This window comes from Serinus canaria, chromosome 1A (assembly GCF_022539315.1).
Source record: "Serinus canaria isolate serCan28SL12 chromosome 1A, serCan2020, whole genome shotgun sequence".
Classification (NCBI taxonomy): Eukaryota; Metazoa; Chordata; class Aves; order Passeriformes; family Fringillidae; genus Serinus; species Serinus canaria.
In genome coordinates, this window is record NC_066314.1 from 29,186,678 (window position 1) to 29,207,018 (window position 20,341).

Genomic DNA, 20,341 nt, shown 5'->3' on the forward strand with positions numbered 1-20,341 from the left:
TCTTGAGAGAAAAGCTCTCTTTATGTCATGCACAGAAAAAATTAATTGGTCTGACTACAATGAGAGATAAAAGTGATTCTCTATTAGTGTGTTTTTAATGAGCATCACATCTTCATTTTACTTACCATCAGTTCCTATTTTACTTTTAAGGTCAGTACAAGACTGGAAAAGACACAATAAAAGACTGAATATTGAAGAATACTTCTTTAGTCATTAGTTTGTAATTTTAATGGTGTTAGACTTTAGCATATTTTTGAAGCATAAACTAGTTAGCTTTACAATGTTCAAATATTGTTAATCTTAAAAGACTGCTCATTTGAAGCCTGCACTCTCCCACTCCATTTACAAACTGCCCCTACTCCCTTACACTTGATGATGCCTTGTTTGCAGTGTCTTGGTCAGGATACAAATAGAGTGGGCTCTGCAATGAATTTGCCCTTGGAGGTGGTTGTGTAGTAGTCAGTCTTTCGGAATTTCCTGGAGAATTCTCCCTCCACCTTGGACTTGCCCGCTCTTCAGACATTTCCCACACAGATGGGCATGGGGAGGTAAAATTCATGGTGGATCGTGAGAGGTAGTTCTCCTGAAGACCTTCTTCTTGGAGGCACCTGTTAGAAAGCACTTCTTTTTCTTTGGAGTTTCGCCATTTCATCCTTCGATTCTGAAACCAGATTTTCACCTATTTGCAAATTAATGAGAGTTTATTATTATTCTTTGCTTTAAACAACTTTGCCCTAACAAATGTTTTTTTCCTTTCCATCCTCTTAGTTTCACATTCCTTCCTTATTTGTTGTTACAGTAGCGAACCAGTGAAGCCAGCTGACTGACATTATCTGGGGATTTTCCCATCACTATTTACTGCACCTGGAACAAATATTCTCCTTGACTTTCACCACCTACAATAGATGATTACTTAGCTTGGACTGGAAAATGGACAGCCCAATAGCAAGGGATAGAAGAGTTTCCTACAAGCAACATCCTTCTGGACAGAAGAAAATTCCCAGAGAAAATTAGTAACATCATGAAGAAAACTAAGTGATATTACTGGTGGTGTGAGGGCCTCTATAAGGCAGAGGCTGTAAAAATGACTGTCCCTTTCACAAACATAGCTAAAATCAGCTTGGCCATACAGCTCCAAAAAGTGTGTTGTGACGTAGGAGACAGGATTGAGGATTCAGAGACATTTTGTCTGCCTGACTACATTTTTCCAGGAGTTACCTAGAACCCATGTGATTTTGAGATAAAACCAACTTTTCAAAAACTTTCAGTTGCAATTCTTAACACAAGCATTCAAAGGCATTTATGAGATGCTGGGGAAAGCTTGGGGGAATATACAACCAGAAAATGGTTTTACATGAAGAGAAGGTGAGGGTGATCAATCAAATTATTCAGATTGTGTTCTCTTTTCCCTTAAACAATTGCATTTAGGTCTAGTATTCAGATACTTCATATGAAGACAAAGGGGCTGTGGTTTCAAAGGTTTGAGAATGATTGTCTTAGATGAGAGGTACTGTTCCTCCAGCACAACTGGTCAGAAAATTTAAGAAGCAACCTTCACAGTAACTTCTCTTCCTTTCATGAGGGGAAGAAAAAAAAGAGAAGAATATCATCTGGCCTGTCACTAGGACAAAATTATATTCTTGTAGTGGTAGTGGTTATCTATGTATCATTACATTATTTTTTACACACCCAAGCTCTCTTGAATAACATGAACACAGAAAATAATCTTGAGGAAATAACTGTAATACTAGGAATTTGACTACATTTTGGGAAAATTTTTAGGCAGCACACTGGTGAGCACAATTGCACATTTTGATTGAAATAGTCTTCCTGCAGAGATTACAGTTCTGTAGATCACACTGAGAAACACCACACTCTGCTTGTTTTTGTGTTTATTGTTGCAGTGCTTGCAACAGTGTCAGAGTCATCAGGTTGCAAGGAACCACCACAGACCACCAGATCTAACCTTCTGTGCAAACTGGAGCCAACTGCAAAGTTAGATCAAATTGCTGAGAGCCTTTTCAAGTTCTGAACATCTCCAAGACAGATGACAAGAGCTCTCATCACCACTCCCAGGCTTTTCTGTCCCCCAGAAACCTTCTGCACACGTATCTTAAGCACTTTCACTCCTACTGCATTCAAAGAAACAAAATTGTACTATCACCTCTCAGTATTTCAGCTGCAATCTAGAGGGCTGCATCTACTCCAGCACCCTCAGAATCCTACCTGTCAGCAGCTACCATGTTCATTTTCTGCTGTTACATGCCCTCACAAACTTTTTTTTCCCCCAGTTTCTTTCAGATTTTGTGCTCTTCAAGCCAGGCATTTTTCCTTTGTTTTTATCTGCAGATAGGAGAGGGCCCAAAGATTGCAGATTGGGCTACTGCTGCTCAGCACCACTATTAATGAAGCTGTTCAGTCAGAACAGCTCACTGAGGCATTAGACCCTCAGCTAAACTCCAAAATCTGCAGTAGTCCAACTCATGCAAAAAATTCCATGAAATGGGAATTGGCAAGTAAAGTGGGAGTGTTTTAGCAGGTCACCCTGCAAAGGTTTTGTTCTTACGGTATCTCTAAGCTCTGAAAATCTCCTTTGTGCAGTCAAGTGTCTTTCCATAGGAATAGTTGCTTGTCTCTTTGGGCAGAACAGTTCTAGAGGAAGTGCTGCTGACTGCCTTGTCCCTAGTTGTTCATCTGTGAGTGCAAAGGGTGCTCAGTGGAATGAAGGAATGATCTGTGCTCTCATGTTTTTTCCACAGCCTTTAGAGCAGTGGGATGAAGCATAGTTCCCTACCCTAAAGCTTCCAAGGGAGCTCTGTCAGACAGCAAAAAAAATGGAGTTGGAAATGAAACACAGAGGTCATGTTTCTTTGTGTGAAAATGGAGCCATCAATTTTTGAATGTACACAAACAGAAAATAAACCAGGAAACTGTTCAAGTATTCCCTGGTTTAAACTGCCATTGGTTTACTGAGGTCTTTGCAGATAAAAGAGCTCAGGGCTGTCCCTGCACTGTTCAATTTTCCTCCTTCAAAGCCATTTTAAAGATTTCTCCCCAAAAGTACATTTCTTACCTGAGACTCCTTTAGACCCAGGTTAAGGGCCAGTTTCTTCCTGTCTGTTTTACTAATATACTTCTGCTTCTGGAACATTTTCTCCAAAGCTTTCCTCTGGTCTTCAGAAAAGACAGCTCTTCTTAATATGCCTCTCCGGGATTTGGAGTTAGACTCTTGGGTCAGAAGAGGCAGCACACTTTCCTCCCCTATTGGAAACAGATGAGAATTTCCCAAAACATCTAGCACATATCAGAGAAATATTAAGTGCTGTTCATTATAATGTTTGCAGACTCTTGTTCCACTTTTGATTTGTTGGTGTTATAAGTGTGTTGTAATGCTTCAGTCATATTCATTAAGGATTAAATCCTCACTTGGATCTAGAGGTGTTGTCAGTAGCCAGGAGTCTCCCCCGACATGGTACAAAGAAAATCAGATGACTTCATAGAGGAATATTAGGACAGAGCCCATGCTACTGCAAAATTCAAATACAGTCAGGGAGAACTTCACTTCTCTTCGCCTGTCATCACCACTGAGTAAACTGCAACAAGTTTTCCTATGAGTTTATTTACTCCTTGTGTGGAATGTAAAATGACATAAAAATGGTCTGTAATAGTGATTCAAAGAAACTAAGTAGGTTTTCCTCTATTTTTTTTTTTTAACTAATGAAAGAGTTTCAGATCTATTTCTCAGAAAAATCCCTGGTCATTCACTTAGTTATTCTGGAAACCACAGCAATTTTTATATTAGAGGATTTGGAGAGTACTTGGACTTCTTTCAGCCTGGTTTCTAATCCTTTGACATCTCATAGCAAGTCTGGGAGGGCAGCTTTCAGTGTATCCAATCACATCCCCTTAATGCACACCTAGAGGGAGCCCTACCCTGGAAAACAGCCTCAAAGCTGGGGGAGAGAACTGTAGTGAAGAAGTAGAAGTGCTCACACAAAAAGCACAGAAACCCCAAGATAAATCTCTCGTGTTCCTCACACCCAATAAAACCGAAAGCCATAGTGCTTTCCCATGCTCCCCTAGAAATATGTGGTGTATGAGGAGCAGTCCTTGGTGAGGCTTCATATGCTTCCAGCACACCCAGCTTCCTCAAATACTCAGGAAGCAGGAGCAGGGATCAGTTGAATAAGGCCTGTCATCAAGCAGGGCATGTGATAATTAAGGAGATGCAAGCAGGCCAGGAAACAGCTGCACTTTGGCTCAGAAACCTGTGCCATGTCTGTACAGGCACTGACACCTACAATCTTGCTGAAGGAGTGGAAATTCAGATGCAAGCTGCCCTCCTGCTGTCCACCTTCTCAAGTCCATGGGCCTAGACTGCCCTCCCAGCCCATAGTTACAGCAGCTGCAAAGGCGTGCTGCTGCTCAATTCCTACAAAGGATACGACCATTTTCATATCAAAGCCAAAAGCAAATTCTCCCTGAAAATCAGATTTTCTAAAATACTAAACATATTTTTGTGTAGAAGTCTATCTATTCTAATCAGCTGTAATGGTGGGGGGGAGGAATTAAATACATTTTTTCAACTGATATAGTGCTCTTGGAAATACTAATGAAATCCAGATGCAGTTTCCACAAACTGTCCTTGGGGGCTACACCACATTTCAACTTCTGTATATAATACATACATACACAAGGGTATATGTATCTTTAAACACCCACAGAAAAACAAACACACATATACTGAGGATATTGTAGTATAATGATGAGAAACTGAAGTGTGTATCTGTATGTCTTGCAAAGTTGACTAAAGACTTTTGTAGCCATGTGTTACTGGTAACACATGATATTGATATTACTTACACCGCCCCTACATACTGCTTCCAGCTCTGACCAGTAGAGCAGAGCACTAGAAGCTGAGCAAGTGTACAATGATTATTCCCTAAAATAAGACTACCCCTGTGAAACATTACTGATTTAGAGCCCAATTCATTTTGTCAATTCTTTTCTTGAACTGTTCACGTCAAGAAATCAAGACCTTTTTCTTTGTCACTCATAACACTGTGTGGTAAAAAATAATTATTATGATTTGCAATGTCACGGTATAAATAATCCTTAATTTATACAGATGTACTTCAATTTTCAAAATTACATCTAAGACCAGATACAAAAATCATAACCTACTGGTTAATGTCCTGATATTTATTACACTATGATACACAGTCAGACTTCATCCAAACCAAAATAAACAATCTGCAGAACAAAAGTCAAAATACCCCAATGGAAGGGCAAGCCAGGATGATATTTCTCTGGGGACTGCAGAACCCCTTCATAACCCCCACTGCATGCTCCGATCACACCTACAAAACTGGGAGCAAGCTGGGAGCCTTCCTTTCTCAAGCATGTTTTCTCTCTCTCTTCTCAAACTTAGTGAATTTAGGTACCTTTTCCCAGGTAGCATATGAGTAGTTTCTACTGAATTGTCAGCCATTCTCAGGTTTACTGGAAGGTACAGTCTGAACCAGCAGCAGAACTGGTATCTTCTCTCATCCCCACTGTGGGATGAGAAACACCAGCAAAGGAAGAGGCGTAACAGGGCTGGTCCTTGCCTCCCGGCCTCCGTTCCACAATGGAGTTGTCAGCCAAGGACAGAGGATGCCAAATTATGTGACCCCTTAAAATTTGTCTTGCCTGGCTGGTTGTTAACAGTCAATCAGCAAGGAAACAACCTCCTGCTGGAGCCTCAAGGCACCAATTAATTCCTGTACAGGCAGTATGTAGGGTCCAGCTTAACACCTATATTAGACTAACAGTGAGGCATTTTTACACTCTAAGGCACAATATGTGATGGATTTTAAAAGATTAACTGAACAAAATTTAATGATGAGCAGAATGCTCAGAAGCATTAACAAACAGCCTATGGAGCAAAAAACCTGAAACCTACCACCAACTGAGTAGTCTAGAGAATTTTTTTTTAAATAAGCCATATTCTAAAATGCACTCCAACTGTTACACAAAAACTAAATTTCAGTTTGTGGATTATAGAATTTTTCAGTGCAGCAGGATAGGCAGTCATTTATACGTTTCAACAATTCCAGCAAAATTAAATATGTCACTTTGCAGCTCGTCACTCTAAACATGCAGCAGGTTTAGTGTTCTGCTGATATAAATGTGACCAACTATTTCCTATGTTACTGATTTGATTTTTGTTAAGTCTTTCCTTTGTATCCTAATATATAGTGATAAATGTCCTCTTAATCTGTGGAACAATCTTCATTTGCCTTCATGGCAGAGACCACCTTGAAGGAGCAAGTAAAAGCTTTAGTCATGGTTTCAATTTTTTCATTAGAATTCAATACATTCTAGTTAAATGGACAATTAATAGGTCACTTCCAAAATAGTAGTGTATCAGTCCTGGTTAATAAACAATCCCCACAGTTGATAATGGGCCTATGTATTCAGCAAGTCCCTGTATACACTCAGCTCATCCACTAAATCCCTTTTCAGGTAGACAGGGTTATATGGGAAGATGAGCTAGAATGAGTCTATAAAAGTCAGTTTCATTCACTGCTTTATTTTTCAGTCAAGTGCTTTAAATGCTGTCCAGAAAATCTCTTGGAATGTGAGACAGGAGAAAAGACTGGCACATAGAGTATTGCTTTATGGCCATACAAAAGGGCAACTGACCCTTGCCCAGGCCTTTTCAATGTGAAATGGTTCCTAAAGTTCATCTGCACAGTGAAAAATTGTGGTGAGGTCGCGTGTGGATGAGTAAAGTGAAAGTGGTGATTGGTCATGGTGCTGTCAGCCATTGTGGGAGAGCCGAGGCCATGTAAAACGCTCTGTGGGAAAGTGTCAGCCCCCTAAAGAGGTGCTCAGAAACTTGCAGCTCATTAAACTGCCAGCATTTGCTGCCTCACTTGTCAAGAATCATTCAACTTAGCAACTGCCCTTCTGAAACATTCATAAAAAGCATGCACTTTAGTCAGGAATGGTTTAAATGCAACTGTGATAAAAAAGTATAAGCCAGAGCATGTATAAGTTCCAATTTTCATTTGGATTTGACAAGCAATTTGTGGTTTTTTTCTGTTTTGAAGAAAGAGGAAATGCTCCTTCTGTTTTCATTCCTGAGCCGTAAGCACAAAATCATGACTGTCCACTCTTAAACTTTGGCATGCAATCTCCACAATCAAGGTTAAATTTAGTTGTGGATTAAATGGATTCTTAATCCTGAATGGATAGTGAACACTGGTCAAAATTCTCTTCAACTTTTTACATTATGATTAAAAAAAAGAAACAAAATTAAACATATGCACACATTTGACTGCTACAAAAAGAATGATTGTTGTATTTAAATAATGCTAAAGCTTCCTGAATCAGAATTTACCCCTAACAAACATTAAAATGCAGCACGCATTTTACGATCCTCCAGCTCTTTTCTTATTTGCAAATGTTTATTGACACTGATTTTTAAAAGAGTTACTGATTTTAAAGAATTGTTTCTAGCAAACTGAAAACAAGGCACTTTCCTAGGTTAGCTCTGTCTGGGTGTCTCAATGCCATTAGAAACCTCTCACAATTGCTCAGTGTACTTAAGTTTGATAAATCTTTGGAAACCCTCTGAATAGGATTGCTGTGATTTTACTAAGGAATTAGCTGCTGCCATTGCATCACCAATTAGTTTTCCAGAACACATTAAATCCTGCTGCTTTGGTTTACAGAATAACTCAAGCATTACTGATGAAGCATAAAAACTTACTTGGAAAAGCAGTGGGGGATGCAGGGTGCTGACAGGACCCACCGCAGCATGCTGAGTAGAATGGCGGGGCTCGGAGAAAAAAGTGTTTGGAAAGAGCTGCAAAGAAAGCATAGATCTAATTGATTATCCATTGAGCTTAGGTGATATTCATAACAACAGTCCTCCAAAAAGCCAGTGTGTAAAGTCCTGCCCCACAAGCTCTTTTTCCTTTTTTCAACATGGTGATATTTTTAAGGCAAACAATGATAAACCAAGTAATTGCTCTTTAATTTAGCAAGGTTATTTTACATGCGTACATAATATGCAAAACTCTCCCTATATTTATAAGAATGAAGCTCTGCAGACTAGGAATTTCCTTGCTGTAATTATGGGGGTTTTCCTAAATATTGGCATTGAATACATTGTTTCAATAATATGTTGTTGAAATAATGAGTATAATGAATCTGAAAGTTATTTAAAATAACTCTAGTAAGCATGTCACCTTACAAAAAAAAAAAATCAGCTGGTACTCCAGTGCTGTTAACAGCACTCAAACCAATAACATCCTCAACAAGAAACCTTTAGGAATGAAATTTATAAAATGCTATGAGATGAAACAGCTGAGCTCTACAGGAACATACTACAGGGCCCGATTCTGTTATTCTGACTATCTGCTTAGTCTTTCTGGACAAGTGCTCTAAATTTAAATAAACCACTTGCTGAAGGCTCTGCTTGATACAACAAAAAAAAAAAATCTACAAAGTCAACTCACAGAATTAGGTAATATTTAGCAAATTTTTCACAGTTTTTTTTTTTAATCTAAGTCTCTCATATCTAAAAAGAGCTTCCAAATCATGGAAAGGTCCTCATTATCTATTTATCCCTTAATTTTTTTCTAAAGGGCTCATGGGTTTTTCCATTTATCTTAATTACCTATCAATTTTTGCTTGTACTAGTCAACTATGAAACCTGGAATAGTTTTTTTGTTTTTAAAAAGATAGACTATTGCTAGAACTGTACACTTGTAAAATGTGATCAGCATCAAAACATCTATGTCACTTTCTTGTTTTGGTTTAGGCACAAAATAGGTGGTTCTAGAGCCTGTACTGTAATTGTCCAAATCTCCAGGAAAAAAAAAACCCATTAAATTAAAAAAAAAAGTAACTGCAGACTTGGCAAAAAAAATAGCAATCAACAATCAGAAAGAAAGGTAAACAGATAAATGTATCTAAGCCATGCTGCTAGTTTCAATTGTTTTCAATTGCTAGCTGCAATTGAAAACAAAGATAATTCAAAATTAATTTTCTGAGTATGTATTAGGACCTCAAAATAAGTTACCTCACCCTTAAATTTGCTGTTATCCCAGAGCAAAAATTTATTGCTGTAAAAGTCTAACTCTAAATATATTTTAAAGTATTAACTTGCAATTGCTGATTGATAAGCATTTTGCTGGTACAGCTTTCTATTGAAATTTTCCTGTTTCTAATGAAATACAAATCAGGTGCCTGGTTTTGAGGCATATACTTGCAAAACATTTACAAAAAAAATTATTTACACCAGGCATTAGTATTCTAAAGCTTCTTTTCCACACAAGACCACCAAATGTGGAACCACGTCCTTAGAAACTTAAAATAGCCAAGAACATGCAGCCAAATACTACCTATCCCATGCATCCAAAGGGTTTCAATGCATCTGGTGAAGTGTGTAAGCTGGAAAGGATCTGAATAACTCAAGAAGCACAGGAGCTGCAGAAGATAAATATCAGCCAACCTCCTGGATATTAGAGTTCATCATTGACAGTATATGTTATCCTCTGAAATTCCCAGACTCTCAGGTGAAGGAGCTTTTCCTTCCCTTCCTTGGGAGGCTCATTCCTTGTGCTTTAATCAAATTTCCCTTACAGTCAACTAAAACTCTCCACTTGTGAAAATATAACTTTGAATACAGAAGATGTCATACTCCATTCCTTTGCTTTCTTCTTAAATGCCCTGGATATTCCTTGGCTGCCATAATGTCCTATTCCCTCCAATAATTGCTCCAGCACCTTATTCATGCCATGCAATTTTTGTCAGACACGTCCTGTCCTTGATATTCCCTCTTGTGGTTTCTTAACTCTGTCCAGCTCCTTGCTCTGTTTTGATAATGAGGAGTTCATAATGGCATGTGATAAAAGCAGAAGACACCTGGATAAATCAGAATTGAACAAGCTATTGATTCAGACAGATGGCATGTTCCTGCAAGTAACGACAGGAATAGGAAAGGACAGTTTCCCCCATTCACTACATCTCTCAACAAGTAGGCTGCAAGCATAAAGGTCTGAAGATGGATCACAGTAAAAACTTAAGCAAACTCTTTGCTTGAGCAAACTCCAAACAAGGAATATATTTCCATGGAAGTTGCTGACAATGATTTAAACAGTAGCACAGTACCACAATGCAAACAGAGGAAATCTTGACCCTAGTTCTGCTCAAGTTGATGGAAATCATGAGTCTAGCTTTCCCGAGCATTTTACTTAATTTTTTCAACCAGCTGCTGCTTTTTTTGGCCTGCAGGGCACATATCTCTTTGAAGCACATTATTTGCTTAAGAAGTAAGATGCAGGTGAAATCCTCAAGTAACTGAACAAAGAGGTTCCTGAGCTCACTTCTCAATATTAAGTCTAGATCCTGAGGAAGAAATAATGCCATGATGCCTCTCTATACCTATAGCCAACATGTATGTCCAGTTCATAACCTTTTTTAATGTGCTGCAGCTATACTGATGCACAGGTGAATTCTACATTAGGCACATGAAACTACATCTCTACATGTACTGAAGCTCTTGCACTCAAACCAATGTGCAGCAGTTTTGCAGAGTTACATCAATAAAAACAATGTGACATAATACAGGGATACTCAACTCTATCTTGGGATTTCTACACACAGAAAAATGTTAATGCTTCAACATAACATATCCAAGTACATTTTTTATCTTTGATAAAAACAACACAGTTCACCACATTAAATGGCTTCAACTACCTGTATATGAAACTCCATTAGCAGAATTAGTAAAATTGTATAGGATTATACTATTGTATGTGTAGAAATGACATAATAGTTTTGAGAACGCTATAGAAGCGCTACCTATTATTTTCTTTGCACATACATCACAGCAACTCTATCTGTTGATCAAGAAACCTGGAGCAAACACTCTTTGCTGTTCACATAAGGCTGAAAATTGCTGATATGTCAGAATATTAATTATGCCATTTTTTGGCCATAATGAGGTACACACTAACCAAAAGGCAGCTGCTGCTCCCAAAGATGTATAGGAACTTAAAGCAGGGGCAAAATCCTAATAATTTGTATTCAGGACACTTAAGCCTTTTTCTGCTTTATATCTTCATTTCATAAAACTGAGACTGTGTGGAATTAAGTGTTCCACAAAACTCAGTTTACAGGTTTAACTTCACACATGCATGAAAACTATCAAAGCATGATATAAATGCCTTTTGGCACTCCAAAAACTGTACTATATGCCTTAAAATGTATTGGATCATATATACAAAAGTATTAAATACCTAGGTATGGGTTTTTTTTCACAAAACAAATACTTTTCACACTGGCGCCGGATGCAAATTCTAGTAATAATGTTCACTACATTTACCTTTGTGAATAGAAATCATTTTTCAGACAATAAAATAATACTAAACATATAAACAGACCTCAAGCTTATCTAGTGCTAAAACTCAGAAAGCAGTTCAGATACTGGTATTTTAAAAGACACTGTTTTCTCTGAAAATACTATAAATTCAAAAGCCTTTCCATTATAAAAACTCATACTGACAATGGGATCAAAAGCTTTCTTTCCAACCATCCATCATTTTGAGAGAAAGGTTCCTAAATACAGCCCAGCTCAGTTACGCAACTTTGAAAATGGCTTATTATGAAGGACACTGTTTACTCTTTCTAATTCTACTGTTGCGAAATAACTCAGTAAAGAATGTAGGCTATCAGCCATCAGGAAAGTGGGAAACAGTGAAGGAAAGATGGATACTTAGGGAAAGTAAAACTGATGGTAAACTTCCAGTATTATCCATATAGGCTCCTTCACTGCACATGCTGCTTGTCTGTTGGGGGGTTTTAAAGATAACTGAAAAAAATGTGGTACCAATCTGTGAAGAGTGCTGGAACACCTCCAAAAAATTATTCAGAAAACTCCCTAGAGCCAGATAACCATATTTACAGGACCAGAGAAACACCAAGCTGCGTGAACACCTCAATTCTCCAAGAATTGCTAAGTCCACATGAACTGCTTTGCACCATGATGCCTAGGTACCAGCCCATGCAGGAAACTGAAATATATTATCAGTAAAACTATCACATTTCATCTGAGAACCTTGGATGGTTTGTGCCCATAACATGGGCACAATTGCAATTTCCTACCTACATCCATTCTTGGCAATGTTTAAAGCAGGCTTTTGCAAAGCTGCAGGGAAGTTTCATGTCATCAAGAGCTCCCTGAAAATAGTCCAGTGGTAGCTCTGCCAGCTTAGTGATCCAGCTGACTTGTATTTCTGCTCCCAAACCACAAGCCCTGGACCTCATGATGAGTCATGGCTCTTTCCCTAGCAGTTACTGTCTTTAGAGTACAATGTTCCATCAGCAATGCTTTGCACACTCAAAGCATTTCAATCAGCTGAAGAGGAGCCTCCAACTGCAAGAACAAAGCATCAGCCACTGCCATATCCCACCCAAAAGCAACTGCCATCACATGGAAGTGGAGAAACTTACTGCTAGAGCTTGTGATGCAGTACTCCTCAGAACTGGCTTTCCTGCACTCCCAAAGTTATTATTTACTTCTTATTTATTCCTGTAAAACACAGCCACATGAAAGCTCAAAGGAAGTCAAGCCAAAACGGTAAAGCCAAGTAGCATCTACAGGTCAGTTTTTTAAAACTGCCAAATATTCAGAGAAAGGATTTTAAAGTTCTAAATATATATATTTTTAATTCCTACACAAAACATGGACGCAAGAAGTGGGCTACATTTTTATGCTGGGTCATGGTGGGGCTTTCAAAAATTGTCAGAGCAGCCCCCAAAATGGGCTTGAAATGTGCTTACAGTGTAATCATTGTTTACATCTACAGCAATGTAGTGGCCAAGAGCATCACACTGCAGATTATCTGAAACCACATTAATCACTGTCAGTTTTCAGAGGCATCATTCACATGCCTAATTATTATGTTGTAATTTGTGGTACATGATTTTTACCACCTGAGGAAATACACCAGCCTGAGGCTGGTGACAACACATGGTCAGATCTCACCTCCATAACCAAACTCCACAATGTTTGCCAAAGACTCCATGGGTACCCTGATTTCAGGAGTAAAAGTGGCTTTTACCCTCTCTGTGCCTCCTACACGGCCTTGCTATTGAGAAGAAGGGAATCTACCTGTGGATTTACCAGCTTTTTTTCTGGCTTTGTCCTTCCTCAGGATGCCCATGTACTAGTGTGCCTCAGCATTTGATGATTACCAGTTCTTGTCAAAACAAGCATCACCGTCAGTTCTCTGTCTAAAAGAGACAGAGTGTCTTGCCCAAGTTCCTTGTCTGGGCCTCCTGTTCAGTCAATGAGAAGAGATTAGTAGCTCTACATAACAATTCATCACCTTAAAACAGACACAGAAGGTGTCTCATCCTCTGGAGGCATCTCTCTGTATTGACTACAGCTTAGACAAGACACCTACTTCTTACTAAACAGCTGAATTGCCATGACATTCCTCTTGTCCCTCATAGGTAACATCAAAAGAATACTATCATCCGTACATCCATAAAGACTCTAGAAAATGTAAAAATTCAGCTAGAAAGTCATTAGTTATTTTCTTTGATTTTCAACATATTACAACTTGTTTAGAAATTATTTCCTCAAGCAGGGCAAAATTAGTGTCAGCTGCTGCAAGCCGACATTTCACTGGTTCCTCAATGTTTCAGCACTAATTCAAAATCTTACAAGAGGCCAAAATGCACCATTTATTCCTGTGCTACACACTGATTAGCCAAAATTTTTTACCTGGAGCAGTCTTTACTTGTTGCAGTATTGCTAGCTCCAAACAGACAAAAGTCCCAAGATAATATAAACAGTGTTAGAATAAAAAATACCACATGGCGAATTCTTTTTTCTTTTTTTCTTTTTTTTTTTTTTAACAAAAGGGGTTTAGTATTTTTACATTTGTACAAGGAAATACTTGTTTCAAGTTGAAACTTGAGATAGTAACATAGTCACAAGGAGGTAACATTCTCGACACACATTCAGAATACCTCAAGAGAATTATGTGCTACAACTGCAGACAAAAACAGCCTCTCATGAAAAATTTTCATAAGTTTTTCAGCACAAAGCAAAGGCCACTTCTCCAAAATGACAACTCACCTCAAAGAAAAACAGCCCAGATTACTGAAAATATCTGGATGTATAATTTTATAAATATCAGGGTCTACATAACAGACATTTGAAACAGCCTCCTACTGTAGTTGTGTTCAATTGGAATAAAAAAAAAAAACTCCCCTTTCTGCTGTGGGGTCATGACTGACCACAAAAGTACCATGTAAAACATCAGTTATCTTACAGAGCTGCTTTATAAAAGAATGCAAAACACCTTCAGAGGGCAATGGAAGCAGAGAACTCACCTTCCAAAATTTAGGAGGATTTCTTAACAGAAAATAATAAAGACACAGTACAATAAAACCTGAAATCTGCACTTGAGTTTGCCTGGTGAGATTAATCCTTACCACAGTCATGTGTTTTCTAAAATCATGAGCAAGGTACTACAGGATTTCAGAAGACCAGCTCTTTCTGCTGTAAAAATATATTTTACAGAATTCAGTAACTGTAGGCATGACTGATTCCATGGTTTCAACTCAGTCAATTTCTTTTGTACAAACTCCACCACTTGTCTTCCTAGTGCAGCTCTGAGATCTTCTGGTAGTATCTAAATCTTGCCAAGGACCAAACTCAGGATCCTCTTCCTTCTAAGGGACAGCACCGCGAGAGCAGCCAAAGGAAGGAACAGTGTCCAGCCAATGCTCGTACTCCTCACCGAGCACAGACTGCCAGACTAGTGGCTGGGTCAGAGAGTGGCTGGCACTAGTCTAGCTCTGGCAACCTCACAATGAGGACAACAGTTTGTTCTTTAAAAGCCATTTTGCAGCCACTCTTAAAATATGCTGGGCATTCCAGACCAATTCTATTAAATGGCTCACAAAGTTAACTGGAAACAGGAAACGTGCTAGTCTGTGATTTCTAGTACTTACAAAAACTTCTTTGCTTCCAAAGACAAACTTTCAAAACAATTCCAGTCTCAATGCTCCTGGCAATCAGGGAATAAGAAAAGATGCCAAATAGATCTCCCCACCTTAAAAAAAGCTTTCTATCTCCAGAAAACACGAACAAAACAAGAAAATCCTAAGACTTGTCAGTCAACTTGTTGCCTGAATTAGATGAGTCAAGACAAAACACTGGGCTCTTTCCTGTCTTTTAATTTACTGAAAGCTAAGGTTACATGCTGTTTGAGGACACACCTTGGCTGCCAGTTGGCTTGAAATCAATAATTAATAAGCATTAATTCACTGAGAAGAGGTCCAAAATGAAAGAAAAAATATCATTTAAATCTGATGGTTGTCATAAAGAAACACAAGACAGTTTATTAAATATGGGAAATAAGATATGTTTGATTCAAGTATTACAGGATAGAATTAGTGTCAGCACCTGAGAAGGAAAAAATTGACATCATTTTCCAGAGACTTAGCCTGCCGAAGATTTGGTTTGATTTCCTTGCAATGCTACCAGTTTTCTGTATTATCTTAGGTAAGTCACCTCATTTCTTTTTGCTCCAGCTTCTCCCCTACACAATAGAAATCTCTCCTATCTCACTGGCACAATGTGATGACAACTGCATCAAATGTAAAGTACCCAAATGTTACAGAAAGAAAAGACACATCTATAACACAAATGTATCTGGATATGTATAAAATACATCTATAGATGCTTACTCTAAGTCCAGTTTATATTTACTATATAGTTCTTCTGATTTATTTTTTGTTATACATGCTGTCCTTCATTCTGCTCTCTTGTATTCTGATGCTTTAAGCAAAAATCCCCTAAGATAAATTTCTCTACAGGTTTTACAATGGAATTATCTCACTGCTTGTTTTACTGCAGTTTTCAATCTCTTTTCTCTGTTCATCTACAAAAATGCCAAAATTAAAGCAGAAAGCCACGTTCTTGCCACATGACCATATTCACACTGTAAAGCACTTACTGTCAACCTCCTCCAGGACAAATTACTTAAGAAGAGCAGAGATATTTAGAAAAATTATTTCAGGTAGCAGAGTAACTTCACATTTCCCAAGGAGGTCACTCTGCTTTAGCACCAGCCAATACTTCTAGAAACTAAGTCATGAGGATATATTTGAAGTGGACCTCTTTAGAGCACCTGTGCTACAAGACACAGCATCTCAGCATCGTCTGGCCAATTTTATGTGTCAGAAAACACTGAAGAAAACTGTCAAGTCTTCTAATTTATCCAGAAGATAACAACAGGCTTGAAGTCAAGGGACTAAAACCCCGATTAGCAAGAAGAAATTGAGGACAGCACAGAGCAAAGAGCAAAGGGGCTTCAGGTGAAGTGCAAGAAAGCCTGTGGGAATCCCAAGCCAGTATAAATTGGCATACCACTGTAGAAGGCTCATGAGTTTATCATATAGCAGTAATGCTCCTTCTGCTTTTCTTTCCCAAGTTTTATGTAACATGCTCTTTGCTCATGTTCTTAAATTAAACCAAATTAATTTCAAACACCTACAATGATTACATTTAATTTTTTTAAATGCGTATAATGTTGGAAAGAGATTATTTAAACTTTTACAGACAACAAATATATTTATTTCTACCATGCTCATTAGATGATGTAATATTTAGGGTGAGACATTTCCTGGGTTCTTTTTCAGTTTTTTATTCACGATAATTTTGTAGAAGATATATGTAAAACACATATGCAGATAAGGACTTGAAACAGAGCAACTAGTACTTTGAAACCTGTAAATTATGGGAAGGAACTTGCTGATACAACTCAGTTGCTAAAGAGTTACAAAAGGAAAAATTACCATGATGAGATAGCCCAGCTCAAGAATGCCAACCCACCTGGATGGATAAATGTTTTCCAATTTACAGAAAGAATACAGGATTTACATTCTTTAGCACTTTTATGGAGTGTTAAAAGGTACCCTAAAATGGAGTGCTGTCTTCAAGTCTTCCCTTTGAAGGTACCATGGTACATATAAAAACGTTCAGCTTATTCAATTAGGTCTCTGGTGTGAATTTACACTTCCTTCTTTTTGAGAACTTTTGGTGACCTCACCAGAATTTGGGACTACATGAGTAATATACTGTTTTCAAAAAGTCTGGTACTTTTTCAATTTCCCTTTTTTTTTTTTAACTAAAAAATAAATGAAAACTTGGCTTACGTGAAGCGATTGGGGAACTTTTAGTCCCTACATGATCTATAAAGCACTTGCTAGTTCAGAAAGATTTTTTGAAAAAAATTTGCTTTACCATTTTCAATAATCTTTTAAAAGACTTTGAGAAAGATTTTCCAAAATGCCATGTGATTTGGGGGTTCCAAATATGAGCTTACTCTAAAACAAAAAATCTGTAAATTAAAAACCCCTACCTAGCACAAATTCCTTAGTTAAAATATCTTAATTAGTCCCTGAAGGCTAAAATTTTTGTTCTGCCAAAATGCTCCTTTGCCCTATCACTGTATAAACAAGAAACATTACACACAGCCTGCCCACCCCAGCCCTACTCACAAATGCAGTGTCTGGTCTGAACAGTTTCCTCAGTATACGCCTACACTGGAGACAAGAAACCCTTTAGAAACCACAAACTAGCTCAGCAAGACAGTTCCAATCTAATTCAAATTTATGAATGTTGAGACAACTAAGCGTCCTCAACACTTTAAGACATACAAGTGAGATCAGAATCAACAGATCCCTGTTAGAATATAAAAGTCACTGTCACAAGTGTACAGTCACAGGAGAATTTTCTTCTGGGAGCACAATGAATGAGGAAACACTAGTATTTCTCCCTGCTCAAATCTAAGAGCCTGGTGCTTTTGCCAAGATCTGGGGGAGCTGTGGAATCAGATGAAGCATAGGACTGGACTCCAAATCACTAGGCAGACCTAACACACTAAAATCACAACTGCTCTTATGGGTCAATCAAAAGAAGAAATAATCCTGGAAACAAGCATTTGCAAAACTTGACATTTGGGAACTTCTGCAGCAATTTACCCACAGTTTTTTAAAACAAACAAATGAAAACCCAGACAAACAAACTAACAACAACAAATAAAACCCAACAAAACACCTTTATCTCTAGCAATAAGAGTGCTGGGGCATCTGCTATGTCTCTTTCCACAAATAAATACAGCATTTTCTCTTGATTTTTTTTTTCAGGGTAAGGGCAAAGGGCAGGCAGGGATAATGTTCATCGAATTGCAGGAAGATGATACTTGTCCTGTTCCCTGGCCTAGACTATAGTTAGTTAAAACAAACACGTTTAAGTAACTGATATGCTTAAGGTTACACTTACCTGAGAGGTCAGGAACATTCAGAAACGTTAATGCACACTTTGACTCTCTCCTGCCTACCTTTAAAGTACATAATGCTAAAGGATTTAATACTGCTTTGGAATTTGAAGAACAGTTTGCAGGATCTAATTGAAATAAAATTATGTTGGAAAAGAAAACAATTAGTTCTGTTTTCAAAACAAGCCTTTTGGTTTCACATACCAAACGCTTAATTCAATAAGTACAATTCTGCTAGTCTGATTTTCATTTTAAACATTTAAAACTGCATGACCACAAATAAAAATTCCTAAAAATACCGCATAATGTCGGAATAATTTATGCATTCTAACAGAAAAGCAAAATATGATGTAGATAACAAGTCTAATACCAAATTTAATGAATTTACTACAATCATTACAATCATTACAATCACTACTTCTGTTAGTTCCATAACTAACAGAAGTACACACTTCTTAAAATATATTGCTCGTGCCCAGACAAAATGTATTTATAATCGGCACATTCAAGAAACTGAATGGGTTTTGTAAACCTGTTTGCTTCCAGTCCTATGGCACGGATTCCTGCGGGCCCCCGGCGGCCTCGAGCTGGTCCCCATCGCCCGGCAGGGCGCTGGCGCTCACGGGGCTGAACGTCTGATAACGCACCTTTACATCTCTTTAAAACTTGTTTATTTTCCCCCCGTCCCTAGTTTTATGAAAACTTCCAGTAAAACTGCCTGTTCTACATAGCTTAATTCTCCTTTTGGCAGGAGGAGCCACGTCCTCCACGCCTTGCTGTCCCGCAAGGCAGGACGTGTAGAGAAATTGGCTGCTGCCTCCCGAGCTATCGCTACCTAGGAGGATGGGACCGCTCGCCTTCCTCCCAAAACTTGGAATTTCAGACATTCCCGGGGCGCCTGTTGGCGGCGAACCTCTTGAGGCTGCGGGACGTCAAGACCTGAAAGAACTGCGATTAGGGGCGTTTAACAGCACCCGACACGGCCATCACAGGGCTCTGCCGCGCTCTCTGCACCCACAGGTGCGCCGGCCGGCCGCACTCGGAAGCCGCCGCCCGGCGTCCCGCACCACCCGCTCCTCGGCATCCCGTTGCCAGCGGTAGGGCGAGACCCTCAGCCGGAGCCCCGGGCGCAGCCCCCGCCGCGCCCCGGTACCCAGCGGGGCTCGGCGTCCCGCCGTCGCCTACGGGCTCCTCGGAGCGGCCGCGCCTCTCCTGCCGCCGTGCGGAGCGCGGGGCCGAGCCCTCAGCAAGCCCCTCGGTCCTGTCTGCCCGGCGGCAGGACACGGGAGGGGCCGGCGCTCACCTGTGGCTGCCGGCGCGAAGATGCCGCCTCTCTCCGCCGCCGCGGCCCGCGCTGGCGGGCGGCCGCCGTCCGCCGCCGAGGGGTTAAGCACTTGGAAAGCCCATCTTGCCGGGAAGGGACCCCCTGAGGGGTTGATTTGTTCCGCCGCGGGGCACAGCTTGAGGGGCACGGGGTTGGCGGGGAGGGGACGGAGCTGGGCAGGGCTCGGAGCCCCGGCCCGCAGCAAGTTCTCGATGAGGAAACTTTTCCCCAGGTTGCCGAAGCCAGGCGCCGCCGGCAGGTTGAGGAGAGCCGAGGAGCCCACCAGGTCCCAGTAAAGGGCGCTGGGCAGCATAGCGAGAGTTTCTAACCTCCTTGCCCTGCCCAGCCCGGCCCGGCCGCCGCGGCCCCTCACTGGGCTGGGACGGGGCGCCGGGCTATGGGGCCGGGCGGGCTGGCGGGGCGCCTCCCCGAGGGCTGTGGGGAGCGGAGCGGAGGGCTTGGTGAGGCTGTCCGTGGAGACGCGGCGCCTCTCCGCCGGGCTGGAAGGTGTGTCCAAGCGCATTCATTATGTCAGCCGGGGACGAGGAGTGATGGACGCGGCCAACAATGCCGCCTTGCTCAGCAGCCCCCCGGGGAGGGGGCAGGGCGGGGAGCCGAGGGTGGCTGTCCCGCCGTGCCCGCCCCGACATGGCGGCGG

At 40.1% G+C, this 20,341-nt stretch overlaps 1 protein-coding gene across 1 annotated transcript; it reads right to left on the minus strand.

Moving 5' to 3' along the window:
- Positions 1 to 240: 240 nt before the first annotated feature.
- On the minus strand, positions 241 to 19,996 carry DBX2 (developing brain homeobox 2). Its single transcript, XM_009095035.4, has 4 exons — positions 19,663 to 19,996; positions 7,760 to 7,855; positions 3,074 to 3,261; positions 241 to 679 (listed from the first exon to the last, which is right to left on the minus strand). Exons 1-4 carry the CDS (start codon positions 19,994 to 19,996, stop codon positions 356 to 358), a joined length of 942 nt encoding a protein of 313 aa, XP_009093283.3. The 3' UTR covers positions 241 to 355.
- Between the last annotated feature and the right edge of the window lie 345 nt (positions 19,997 to 20,341).

Excerpts from the sequence above, each read along its gene's own strand:
- DBX2 (XM_009095035.4), bottom strand. The coding sequence starts at position 19,996 with ATGCTGCCCAGCGCCCTTTACTGGGACCTGGTGGGCTCCTCGGCTCTC. Across the intron at positions 3,262-7,759 it reads ATCCCCCACTGCTTTTCCAA|GGGAGGAAAGTGTGCTGCCT; the intron begins GTAAGTTTTTAT and ends TGTTTCCAATAG. Across the intron at positions 680-3,073 it reads TGGGTCTAAAGGAGTCTCAG|GTGAAAATCTGGTTTCAGAA; the intron begins GTAAGAAATGTA and ends ATTTGCAAATAG.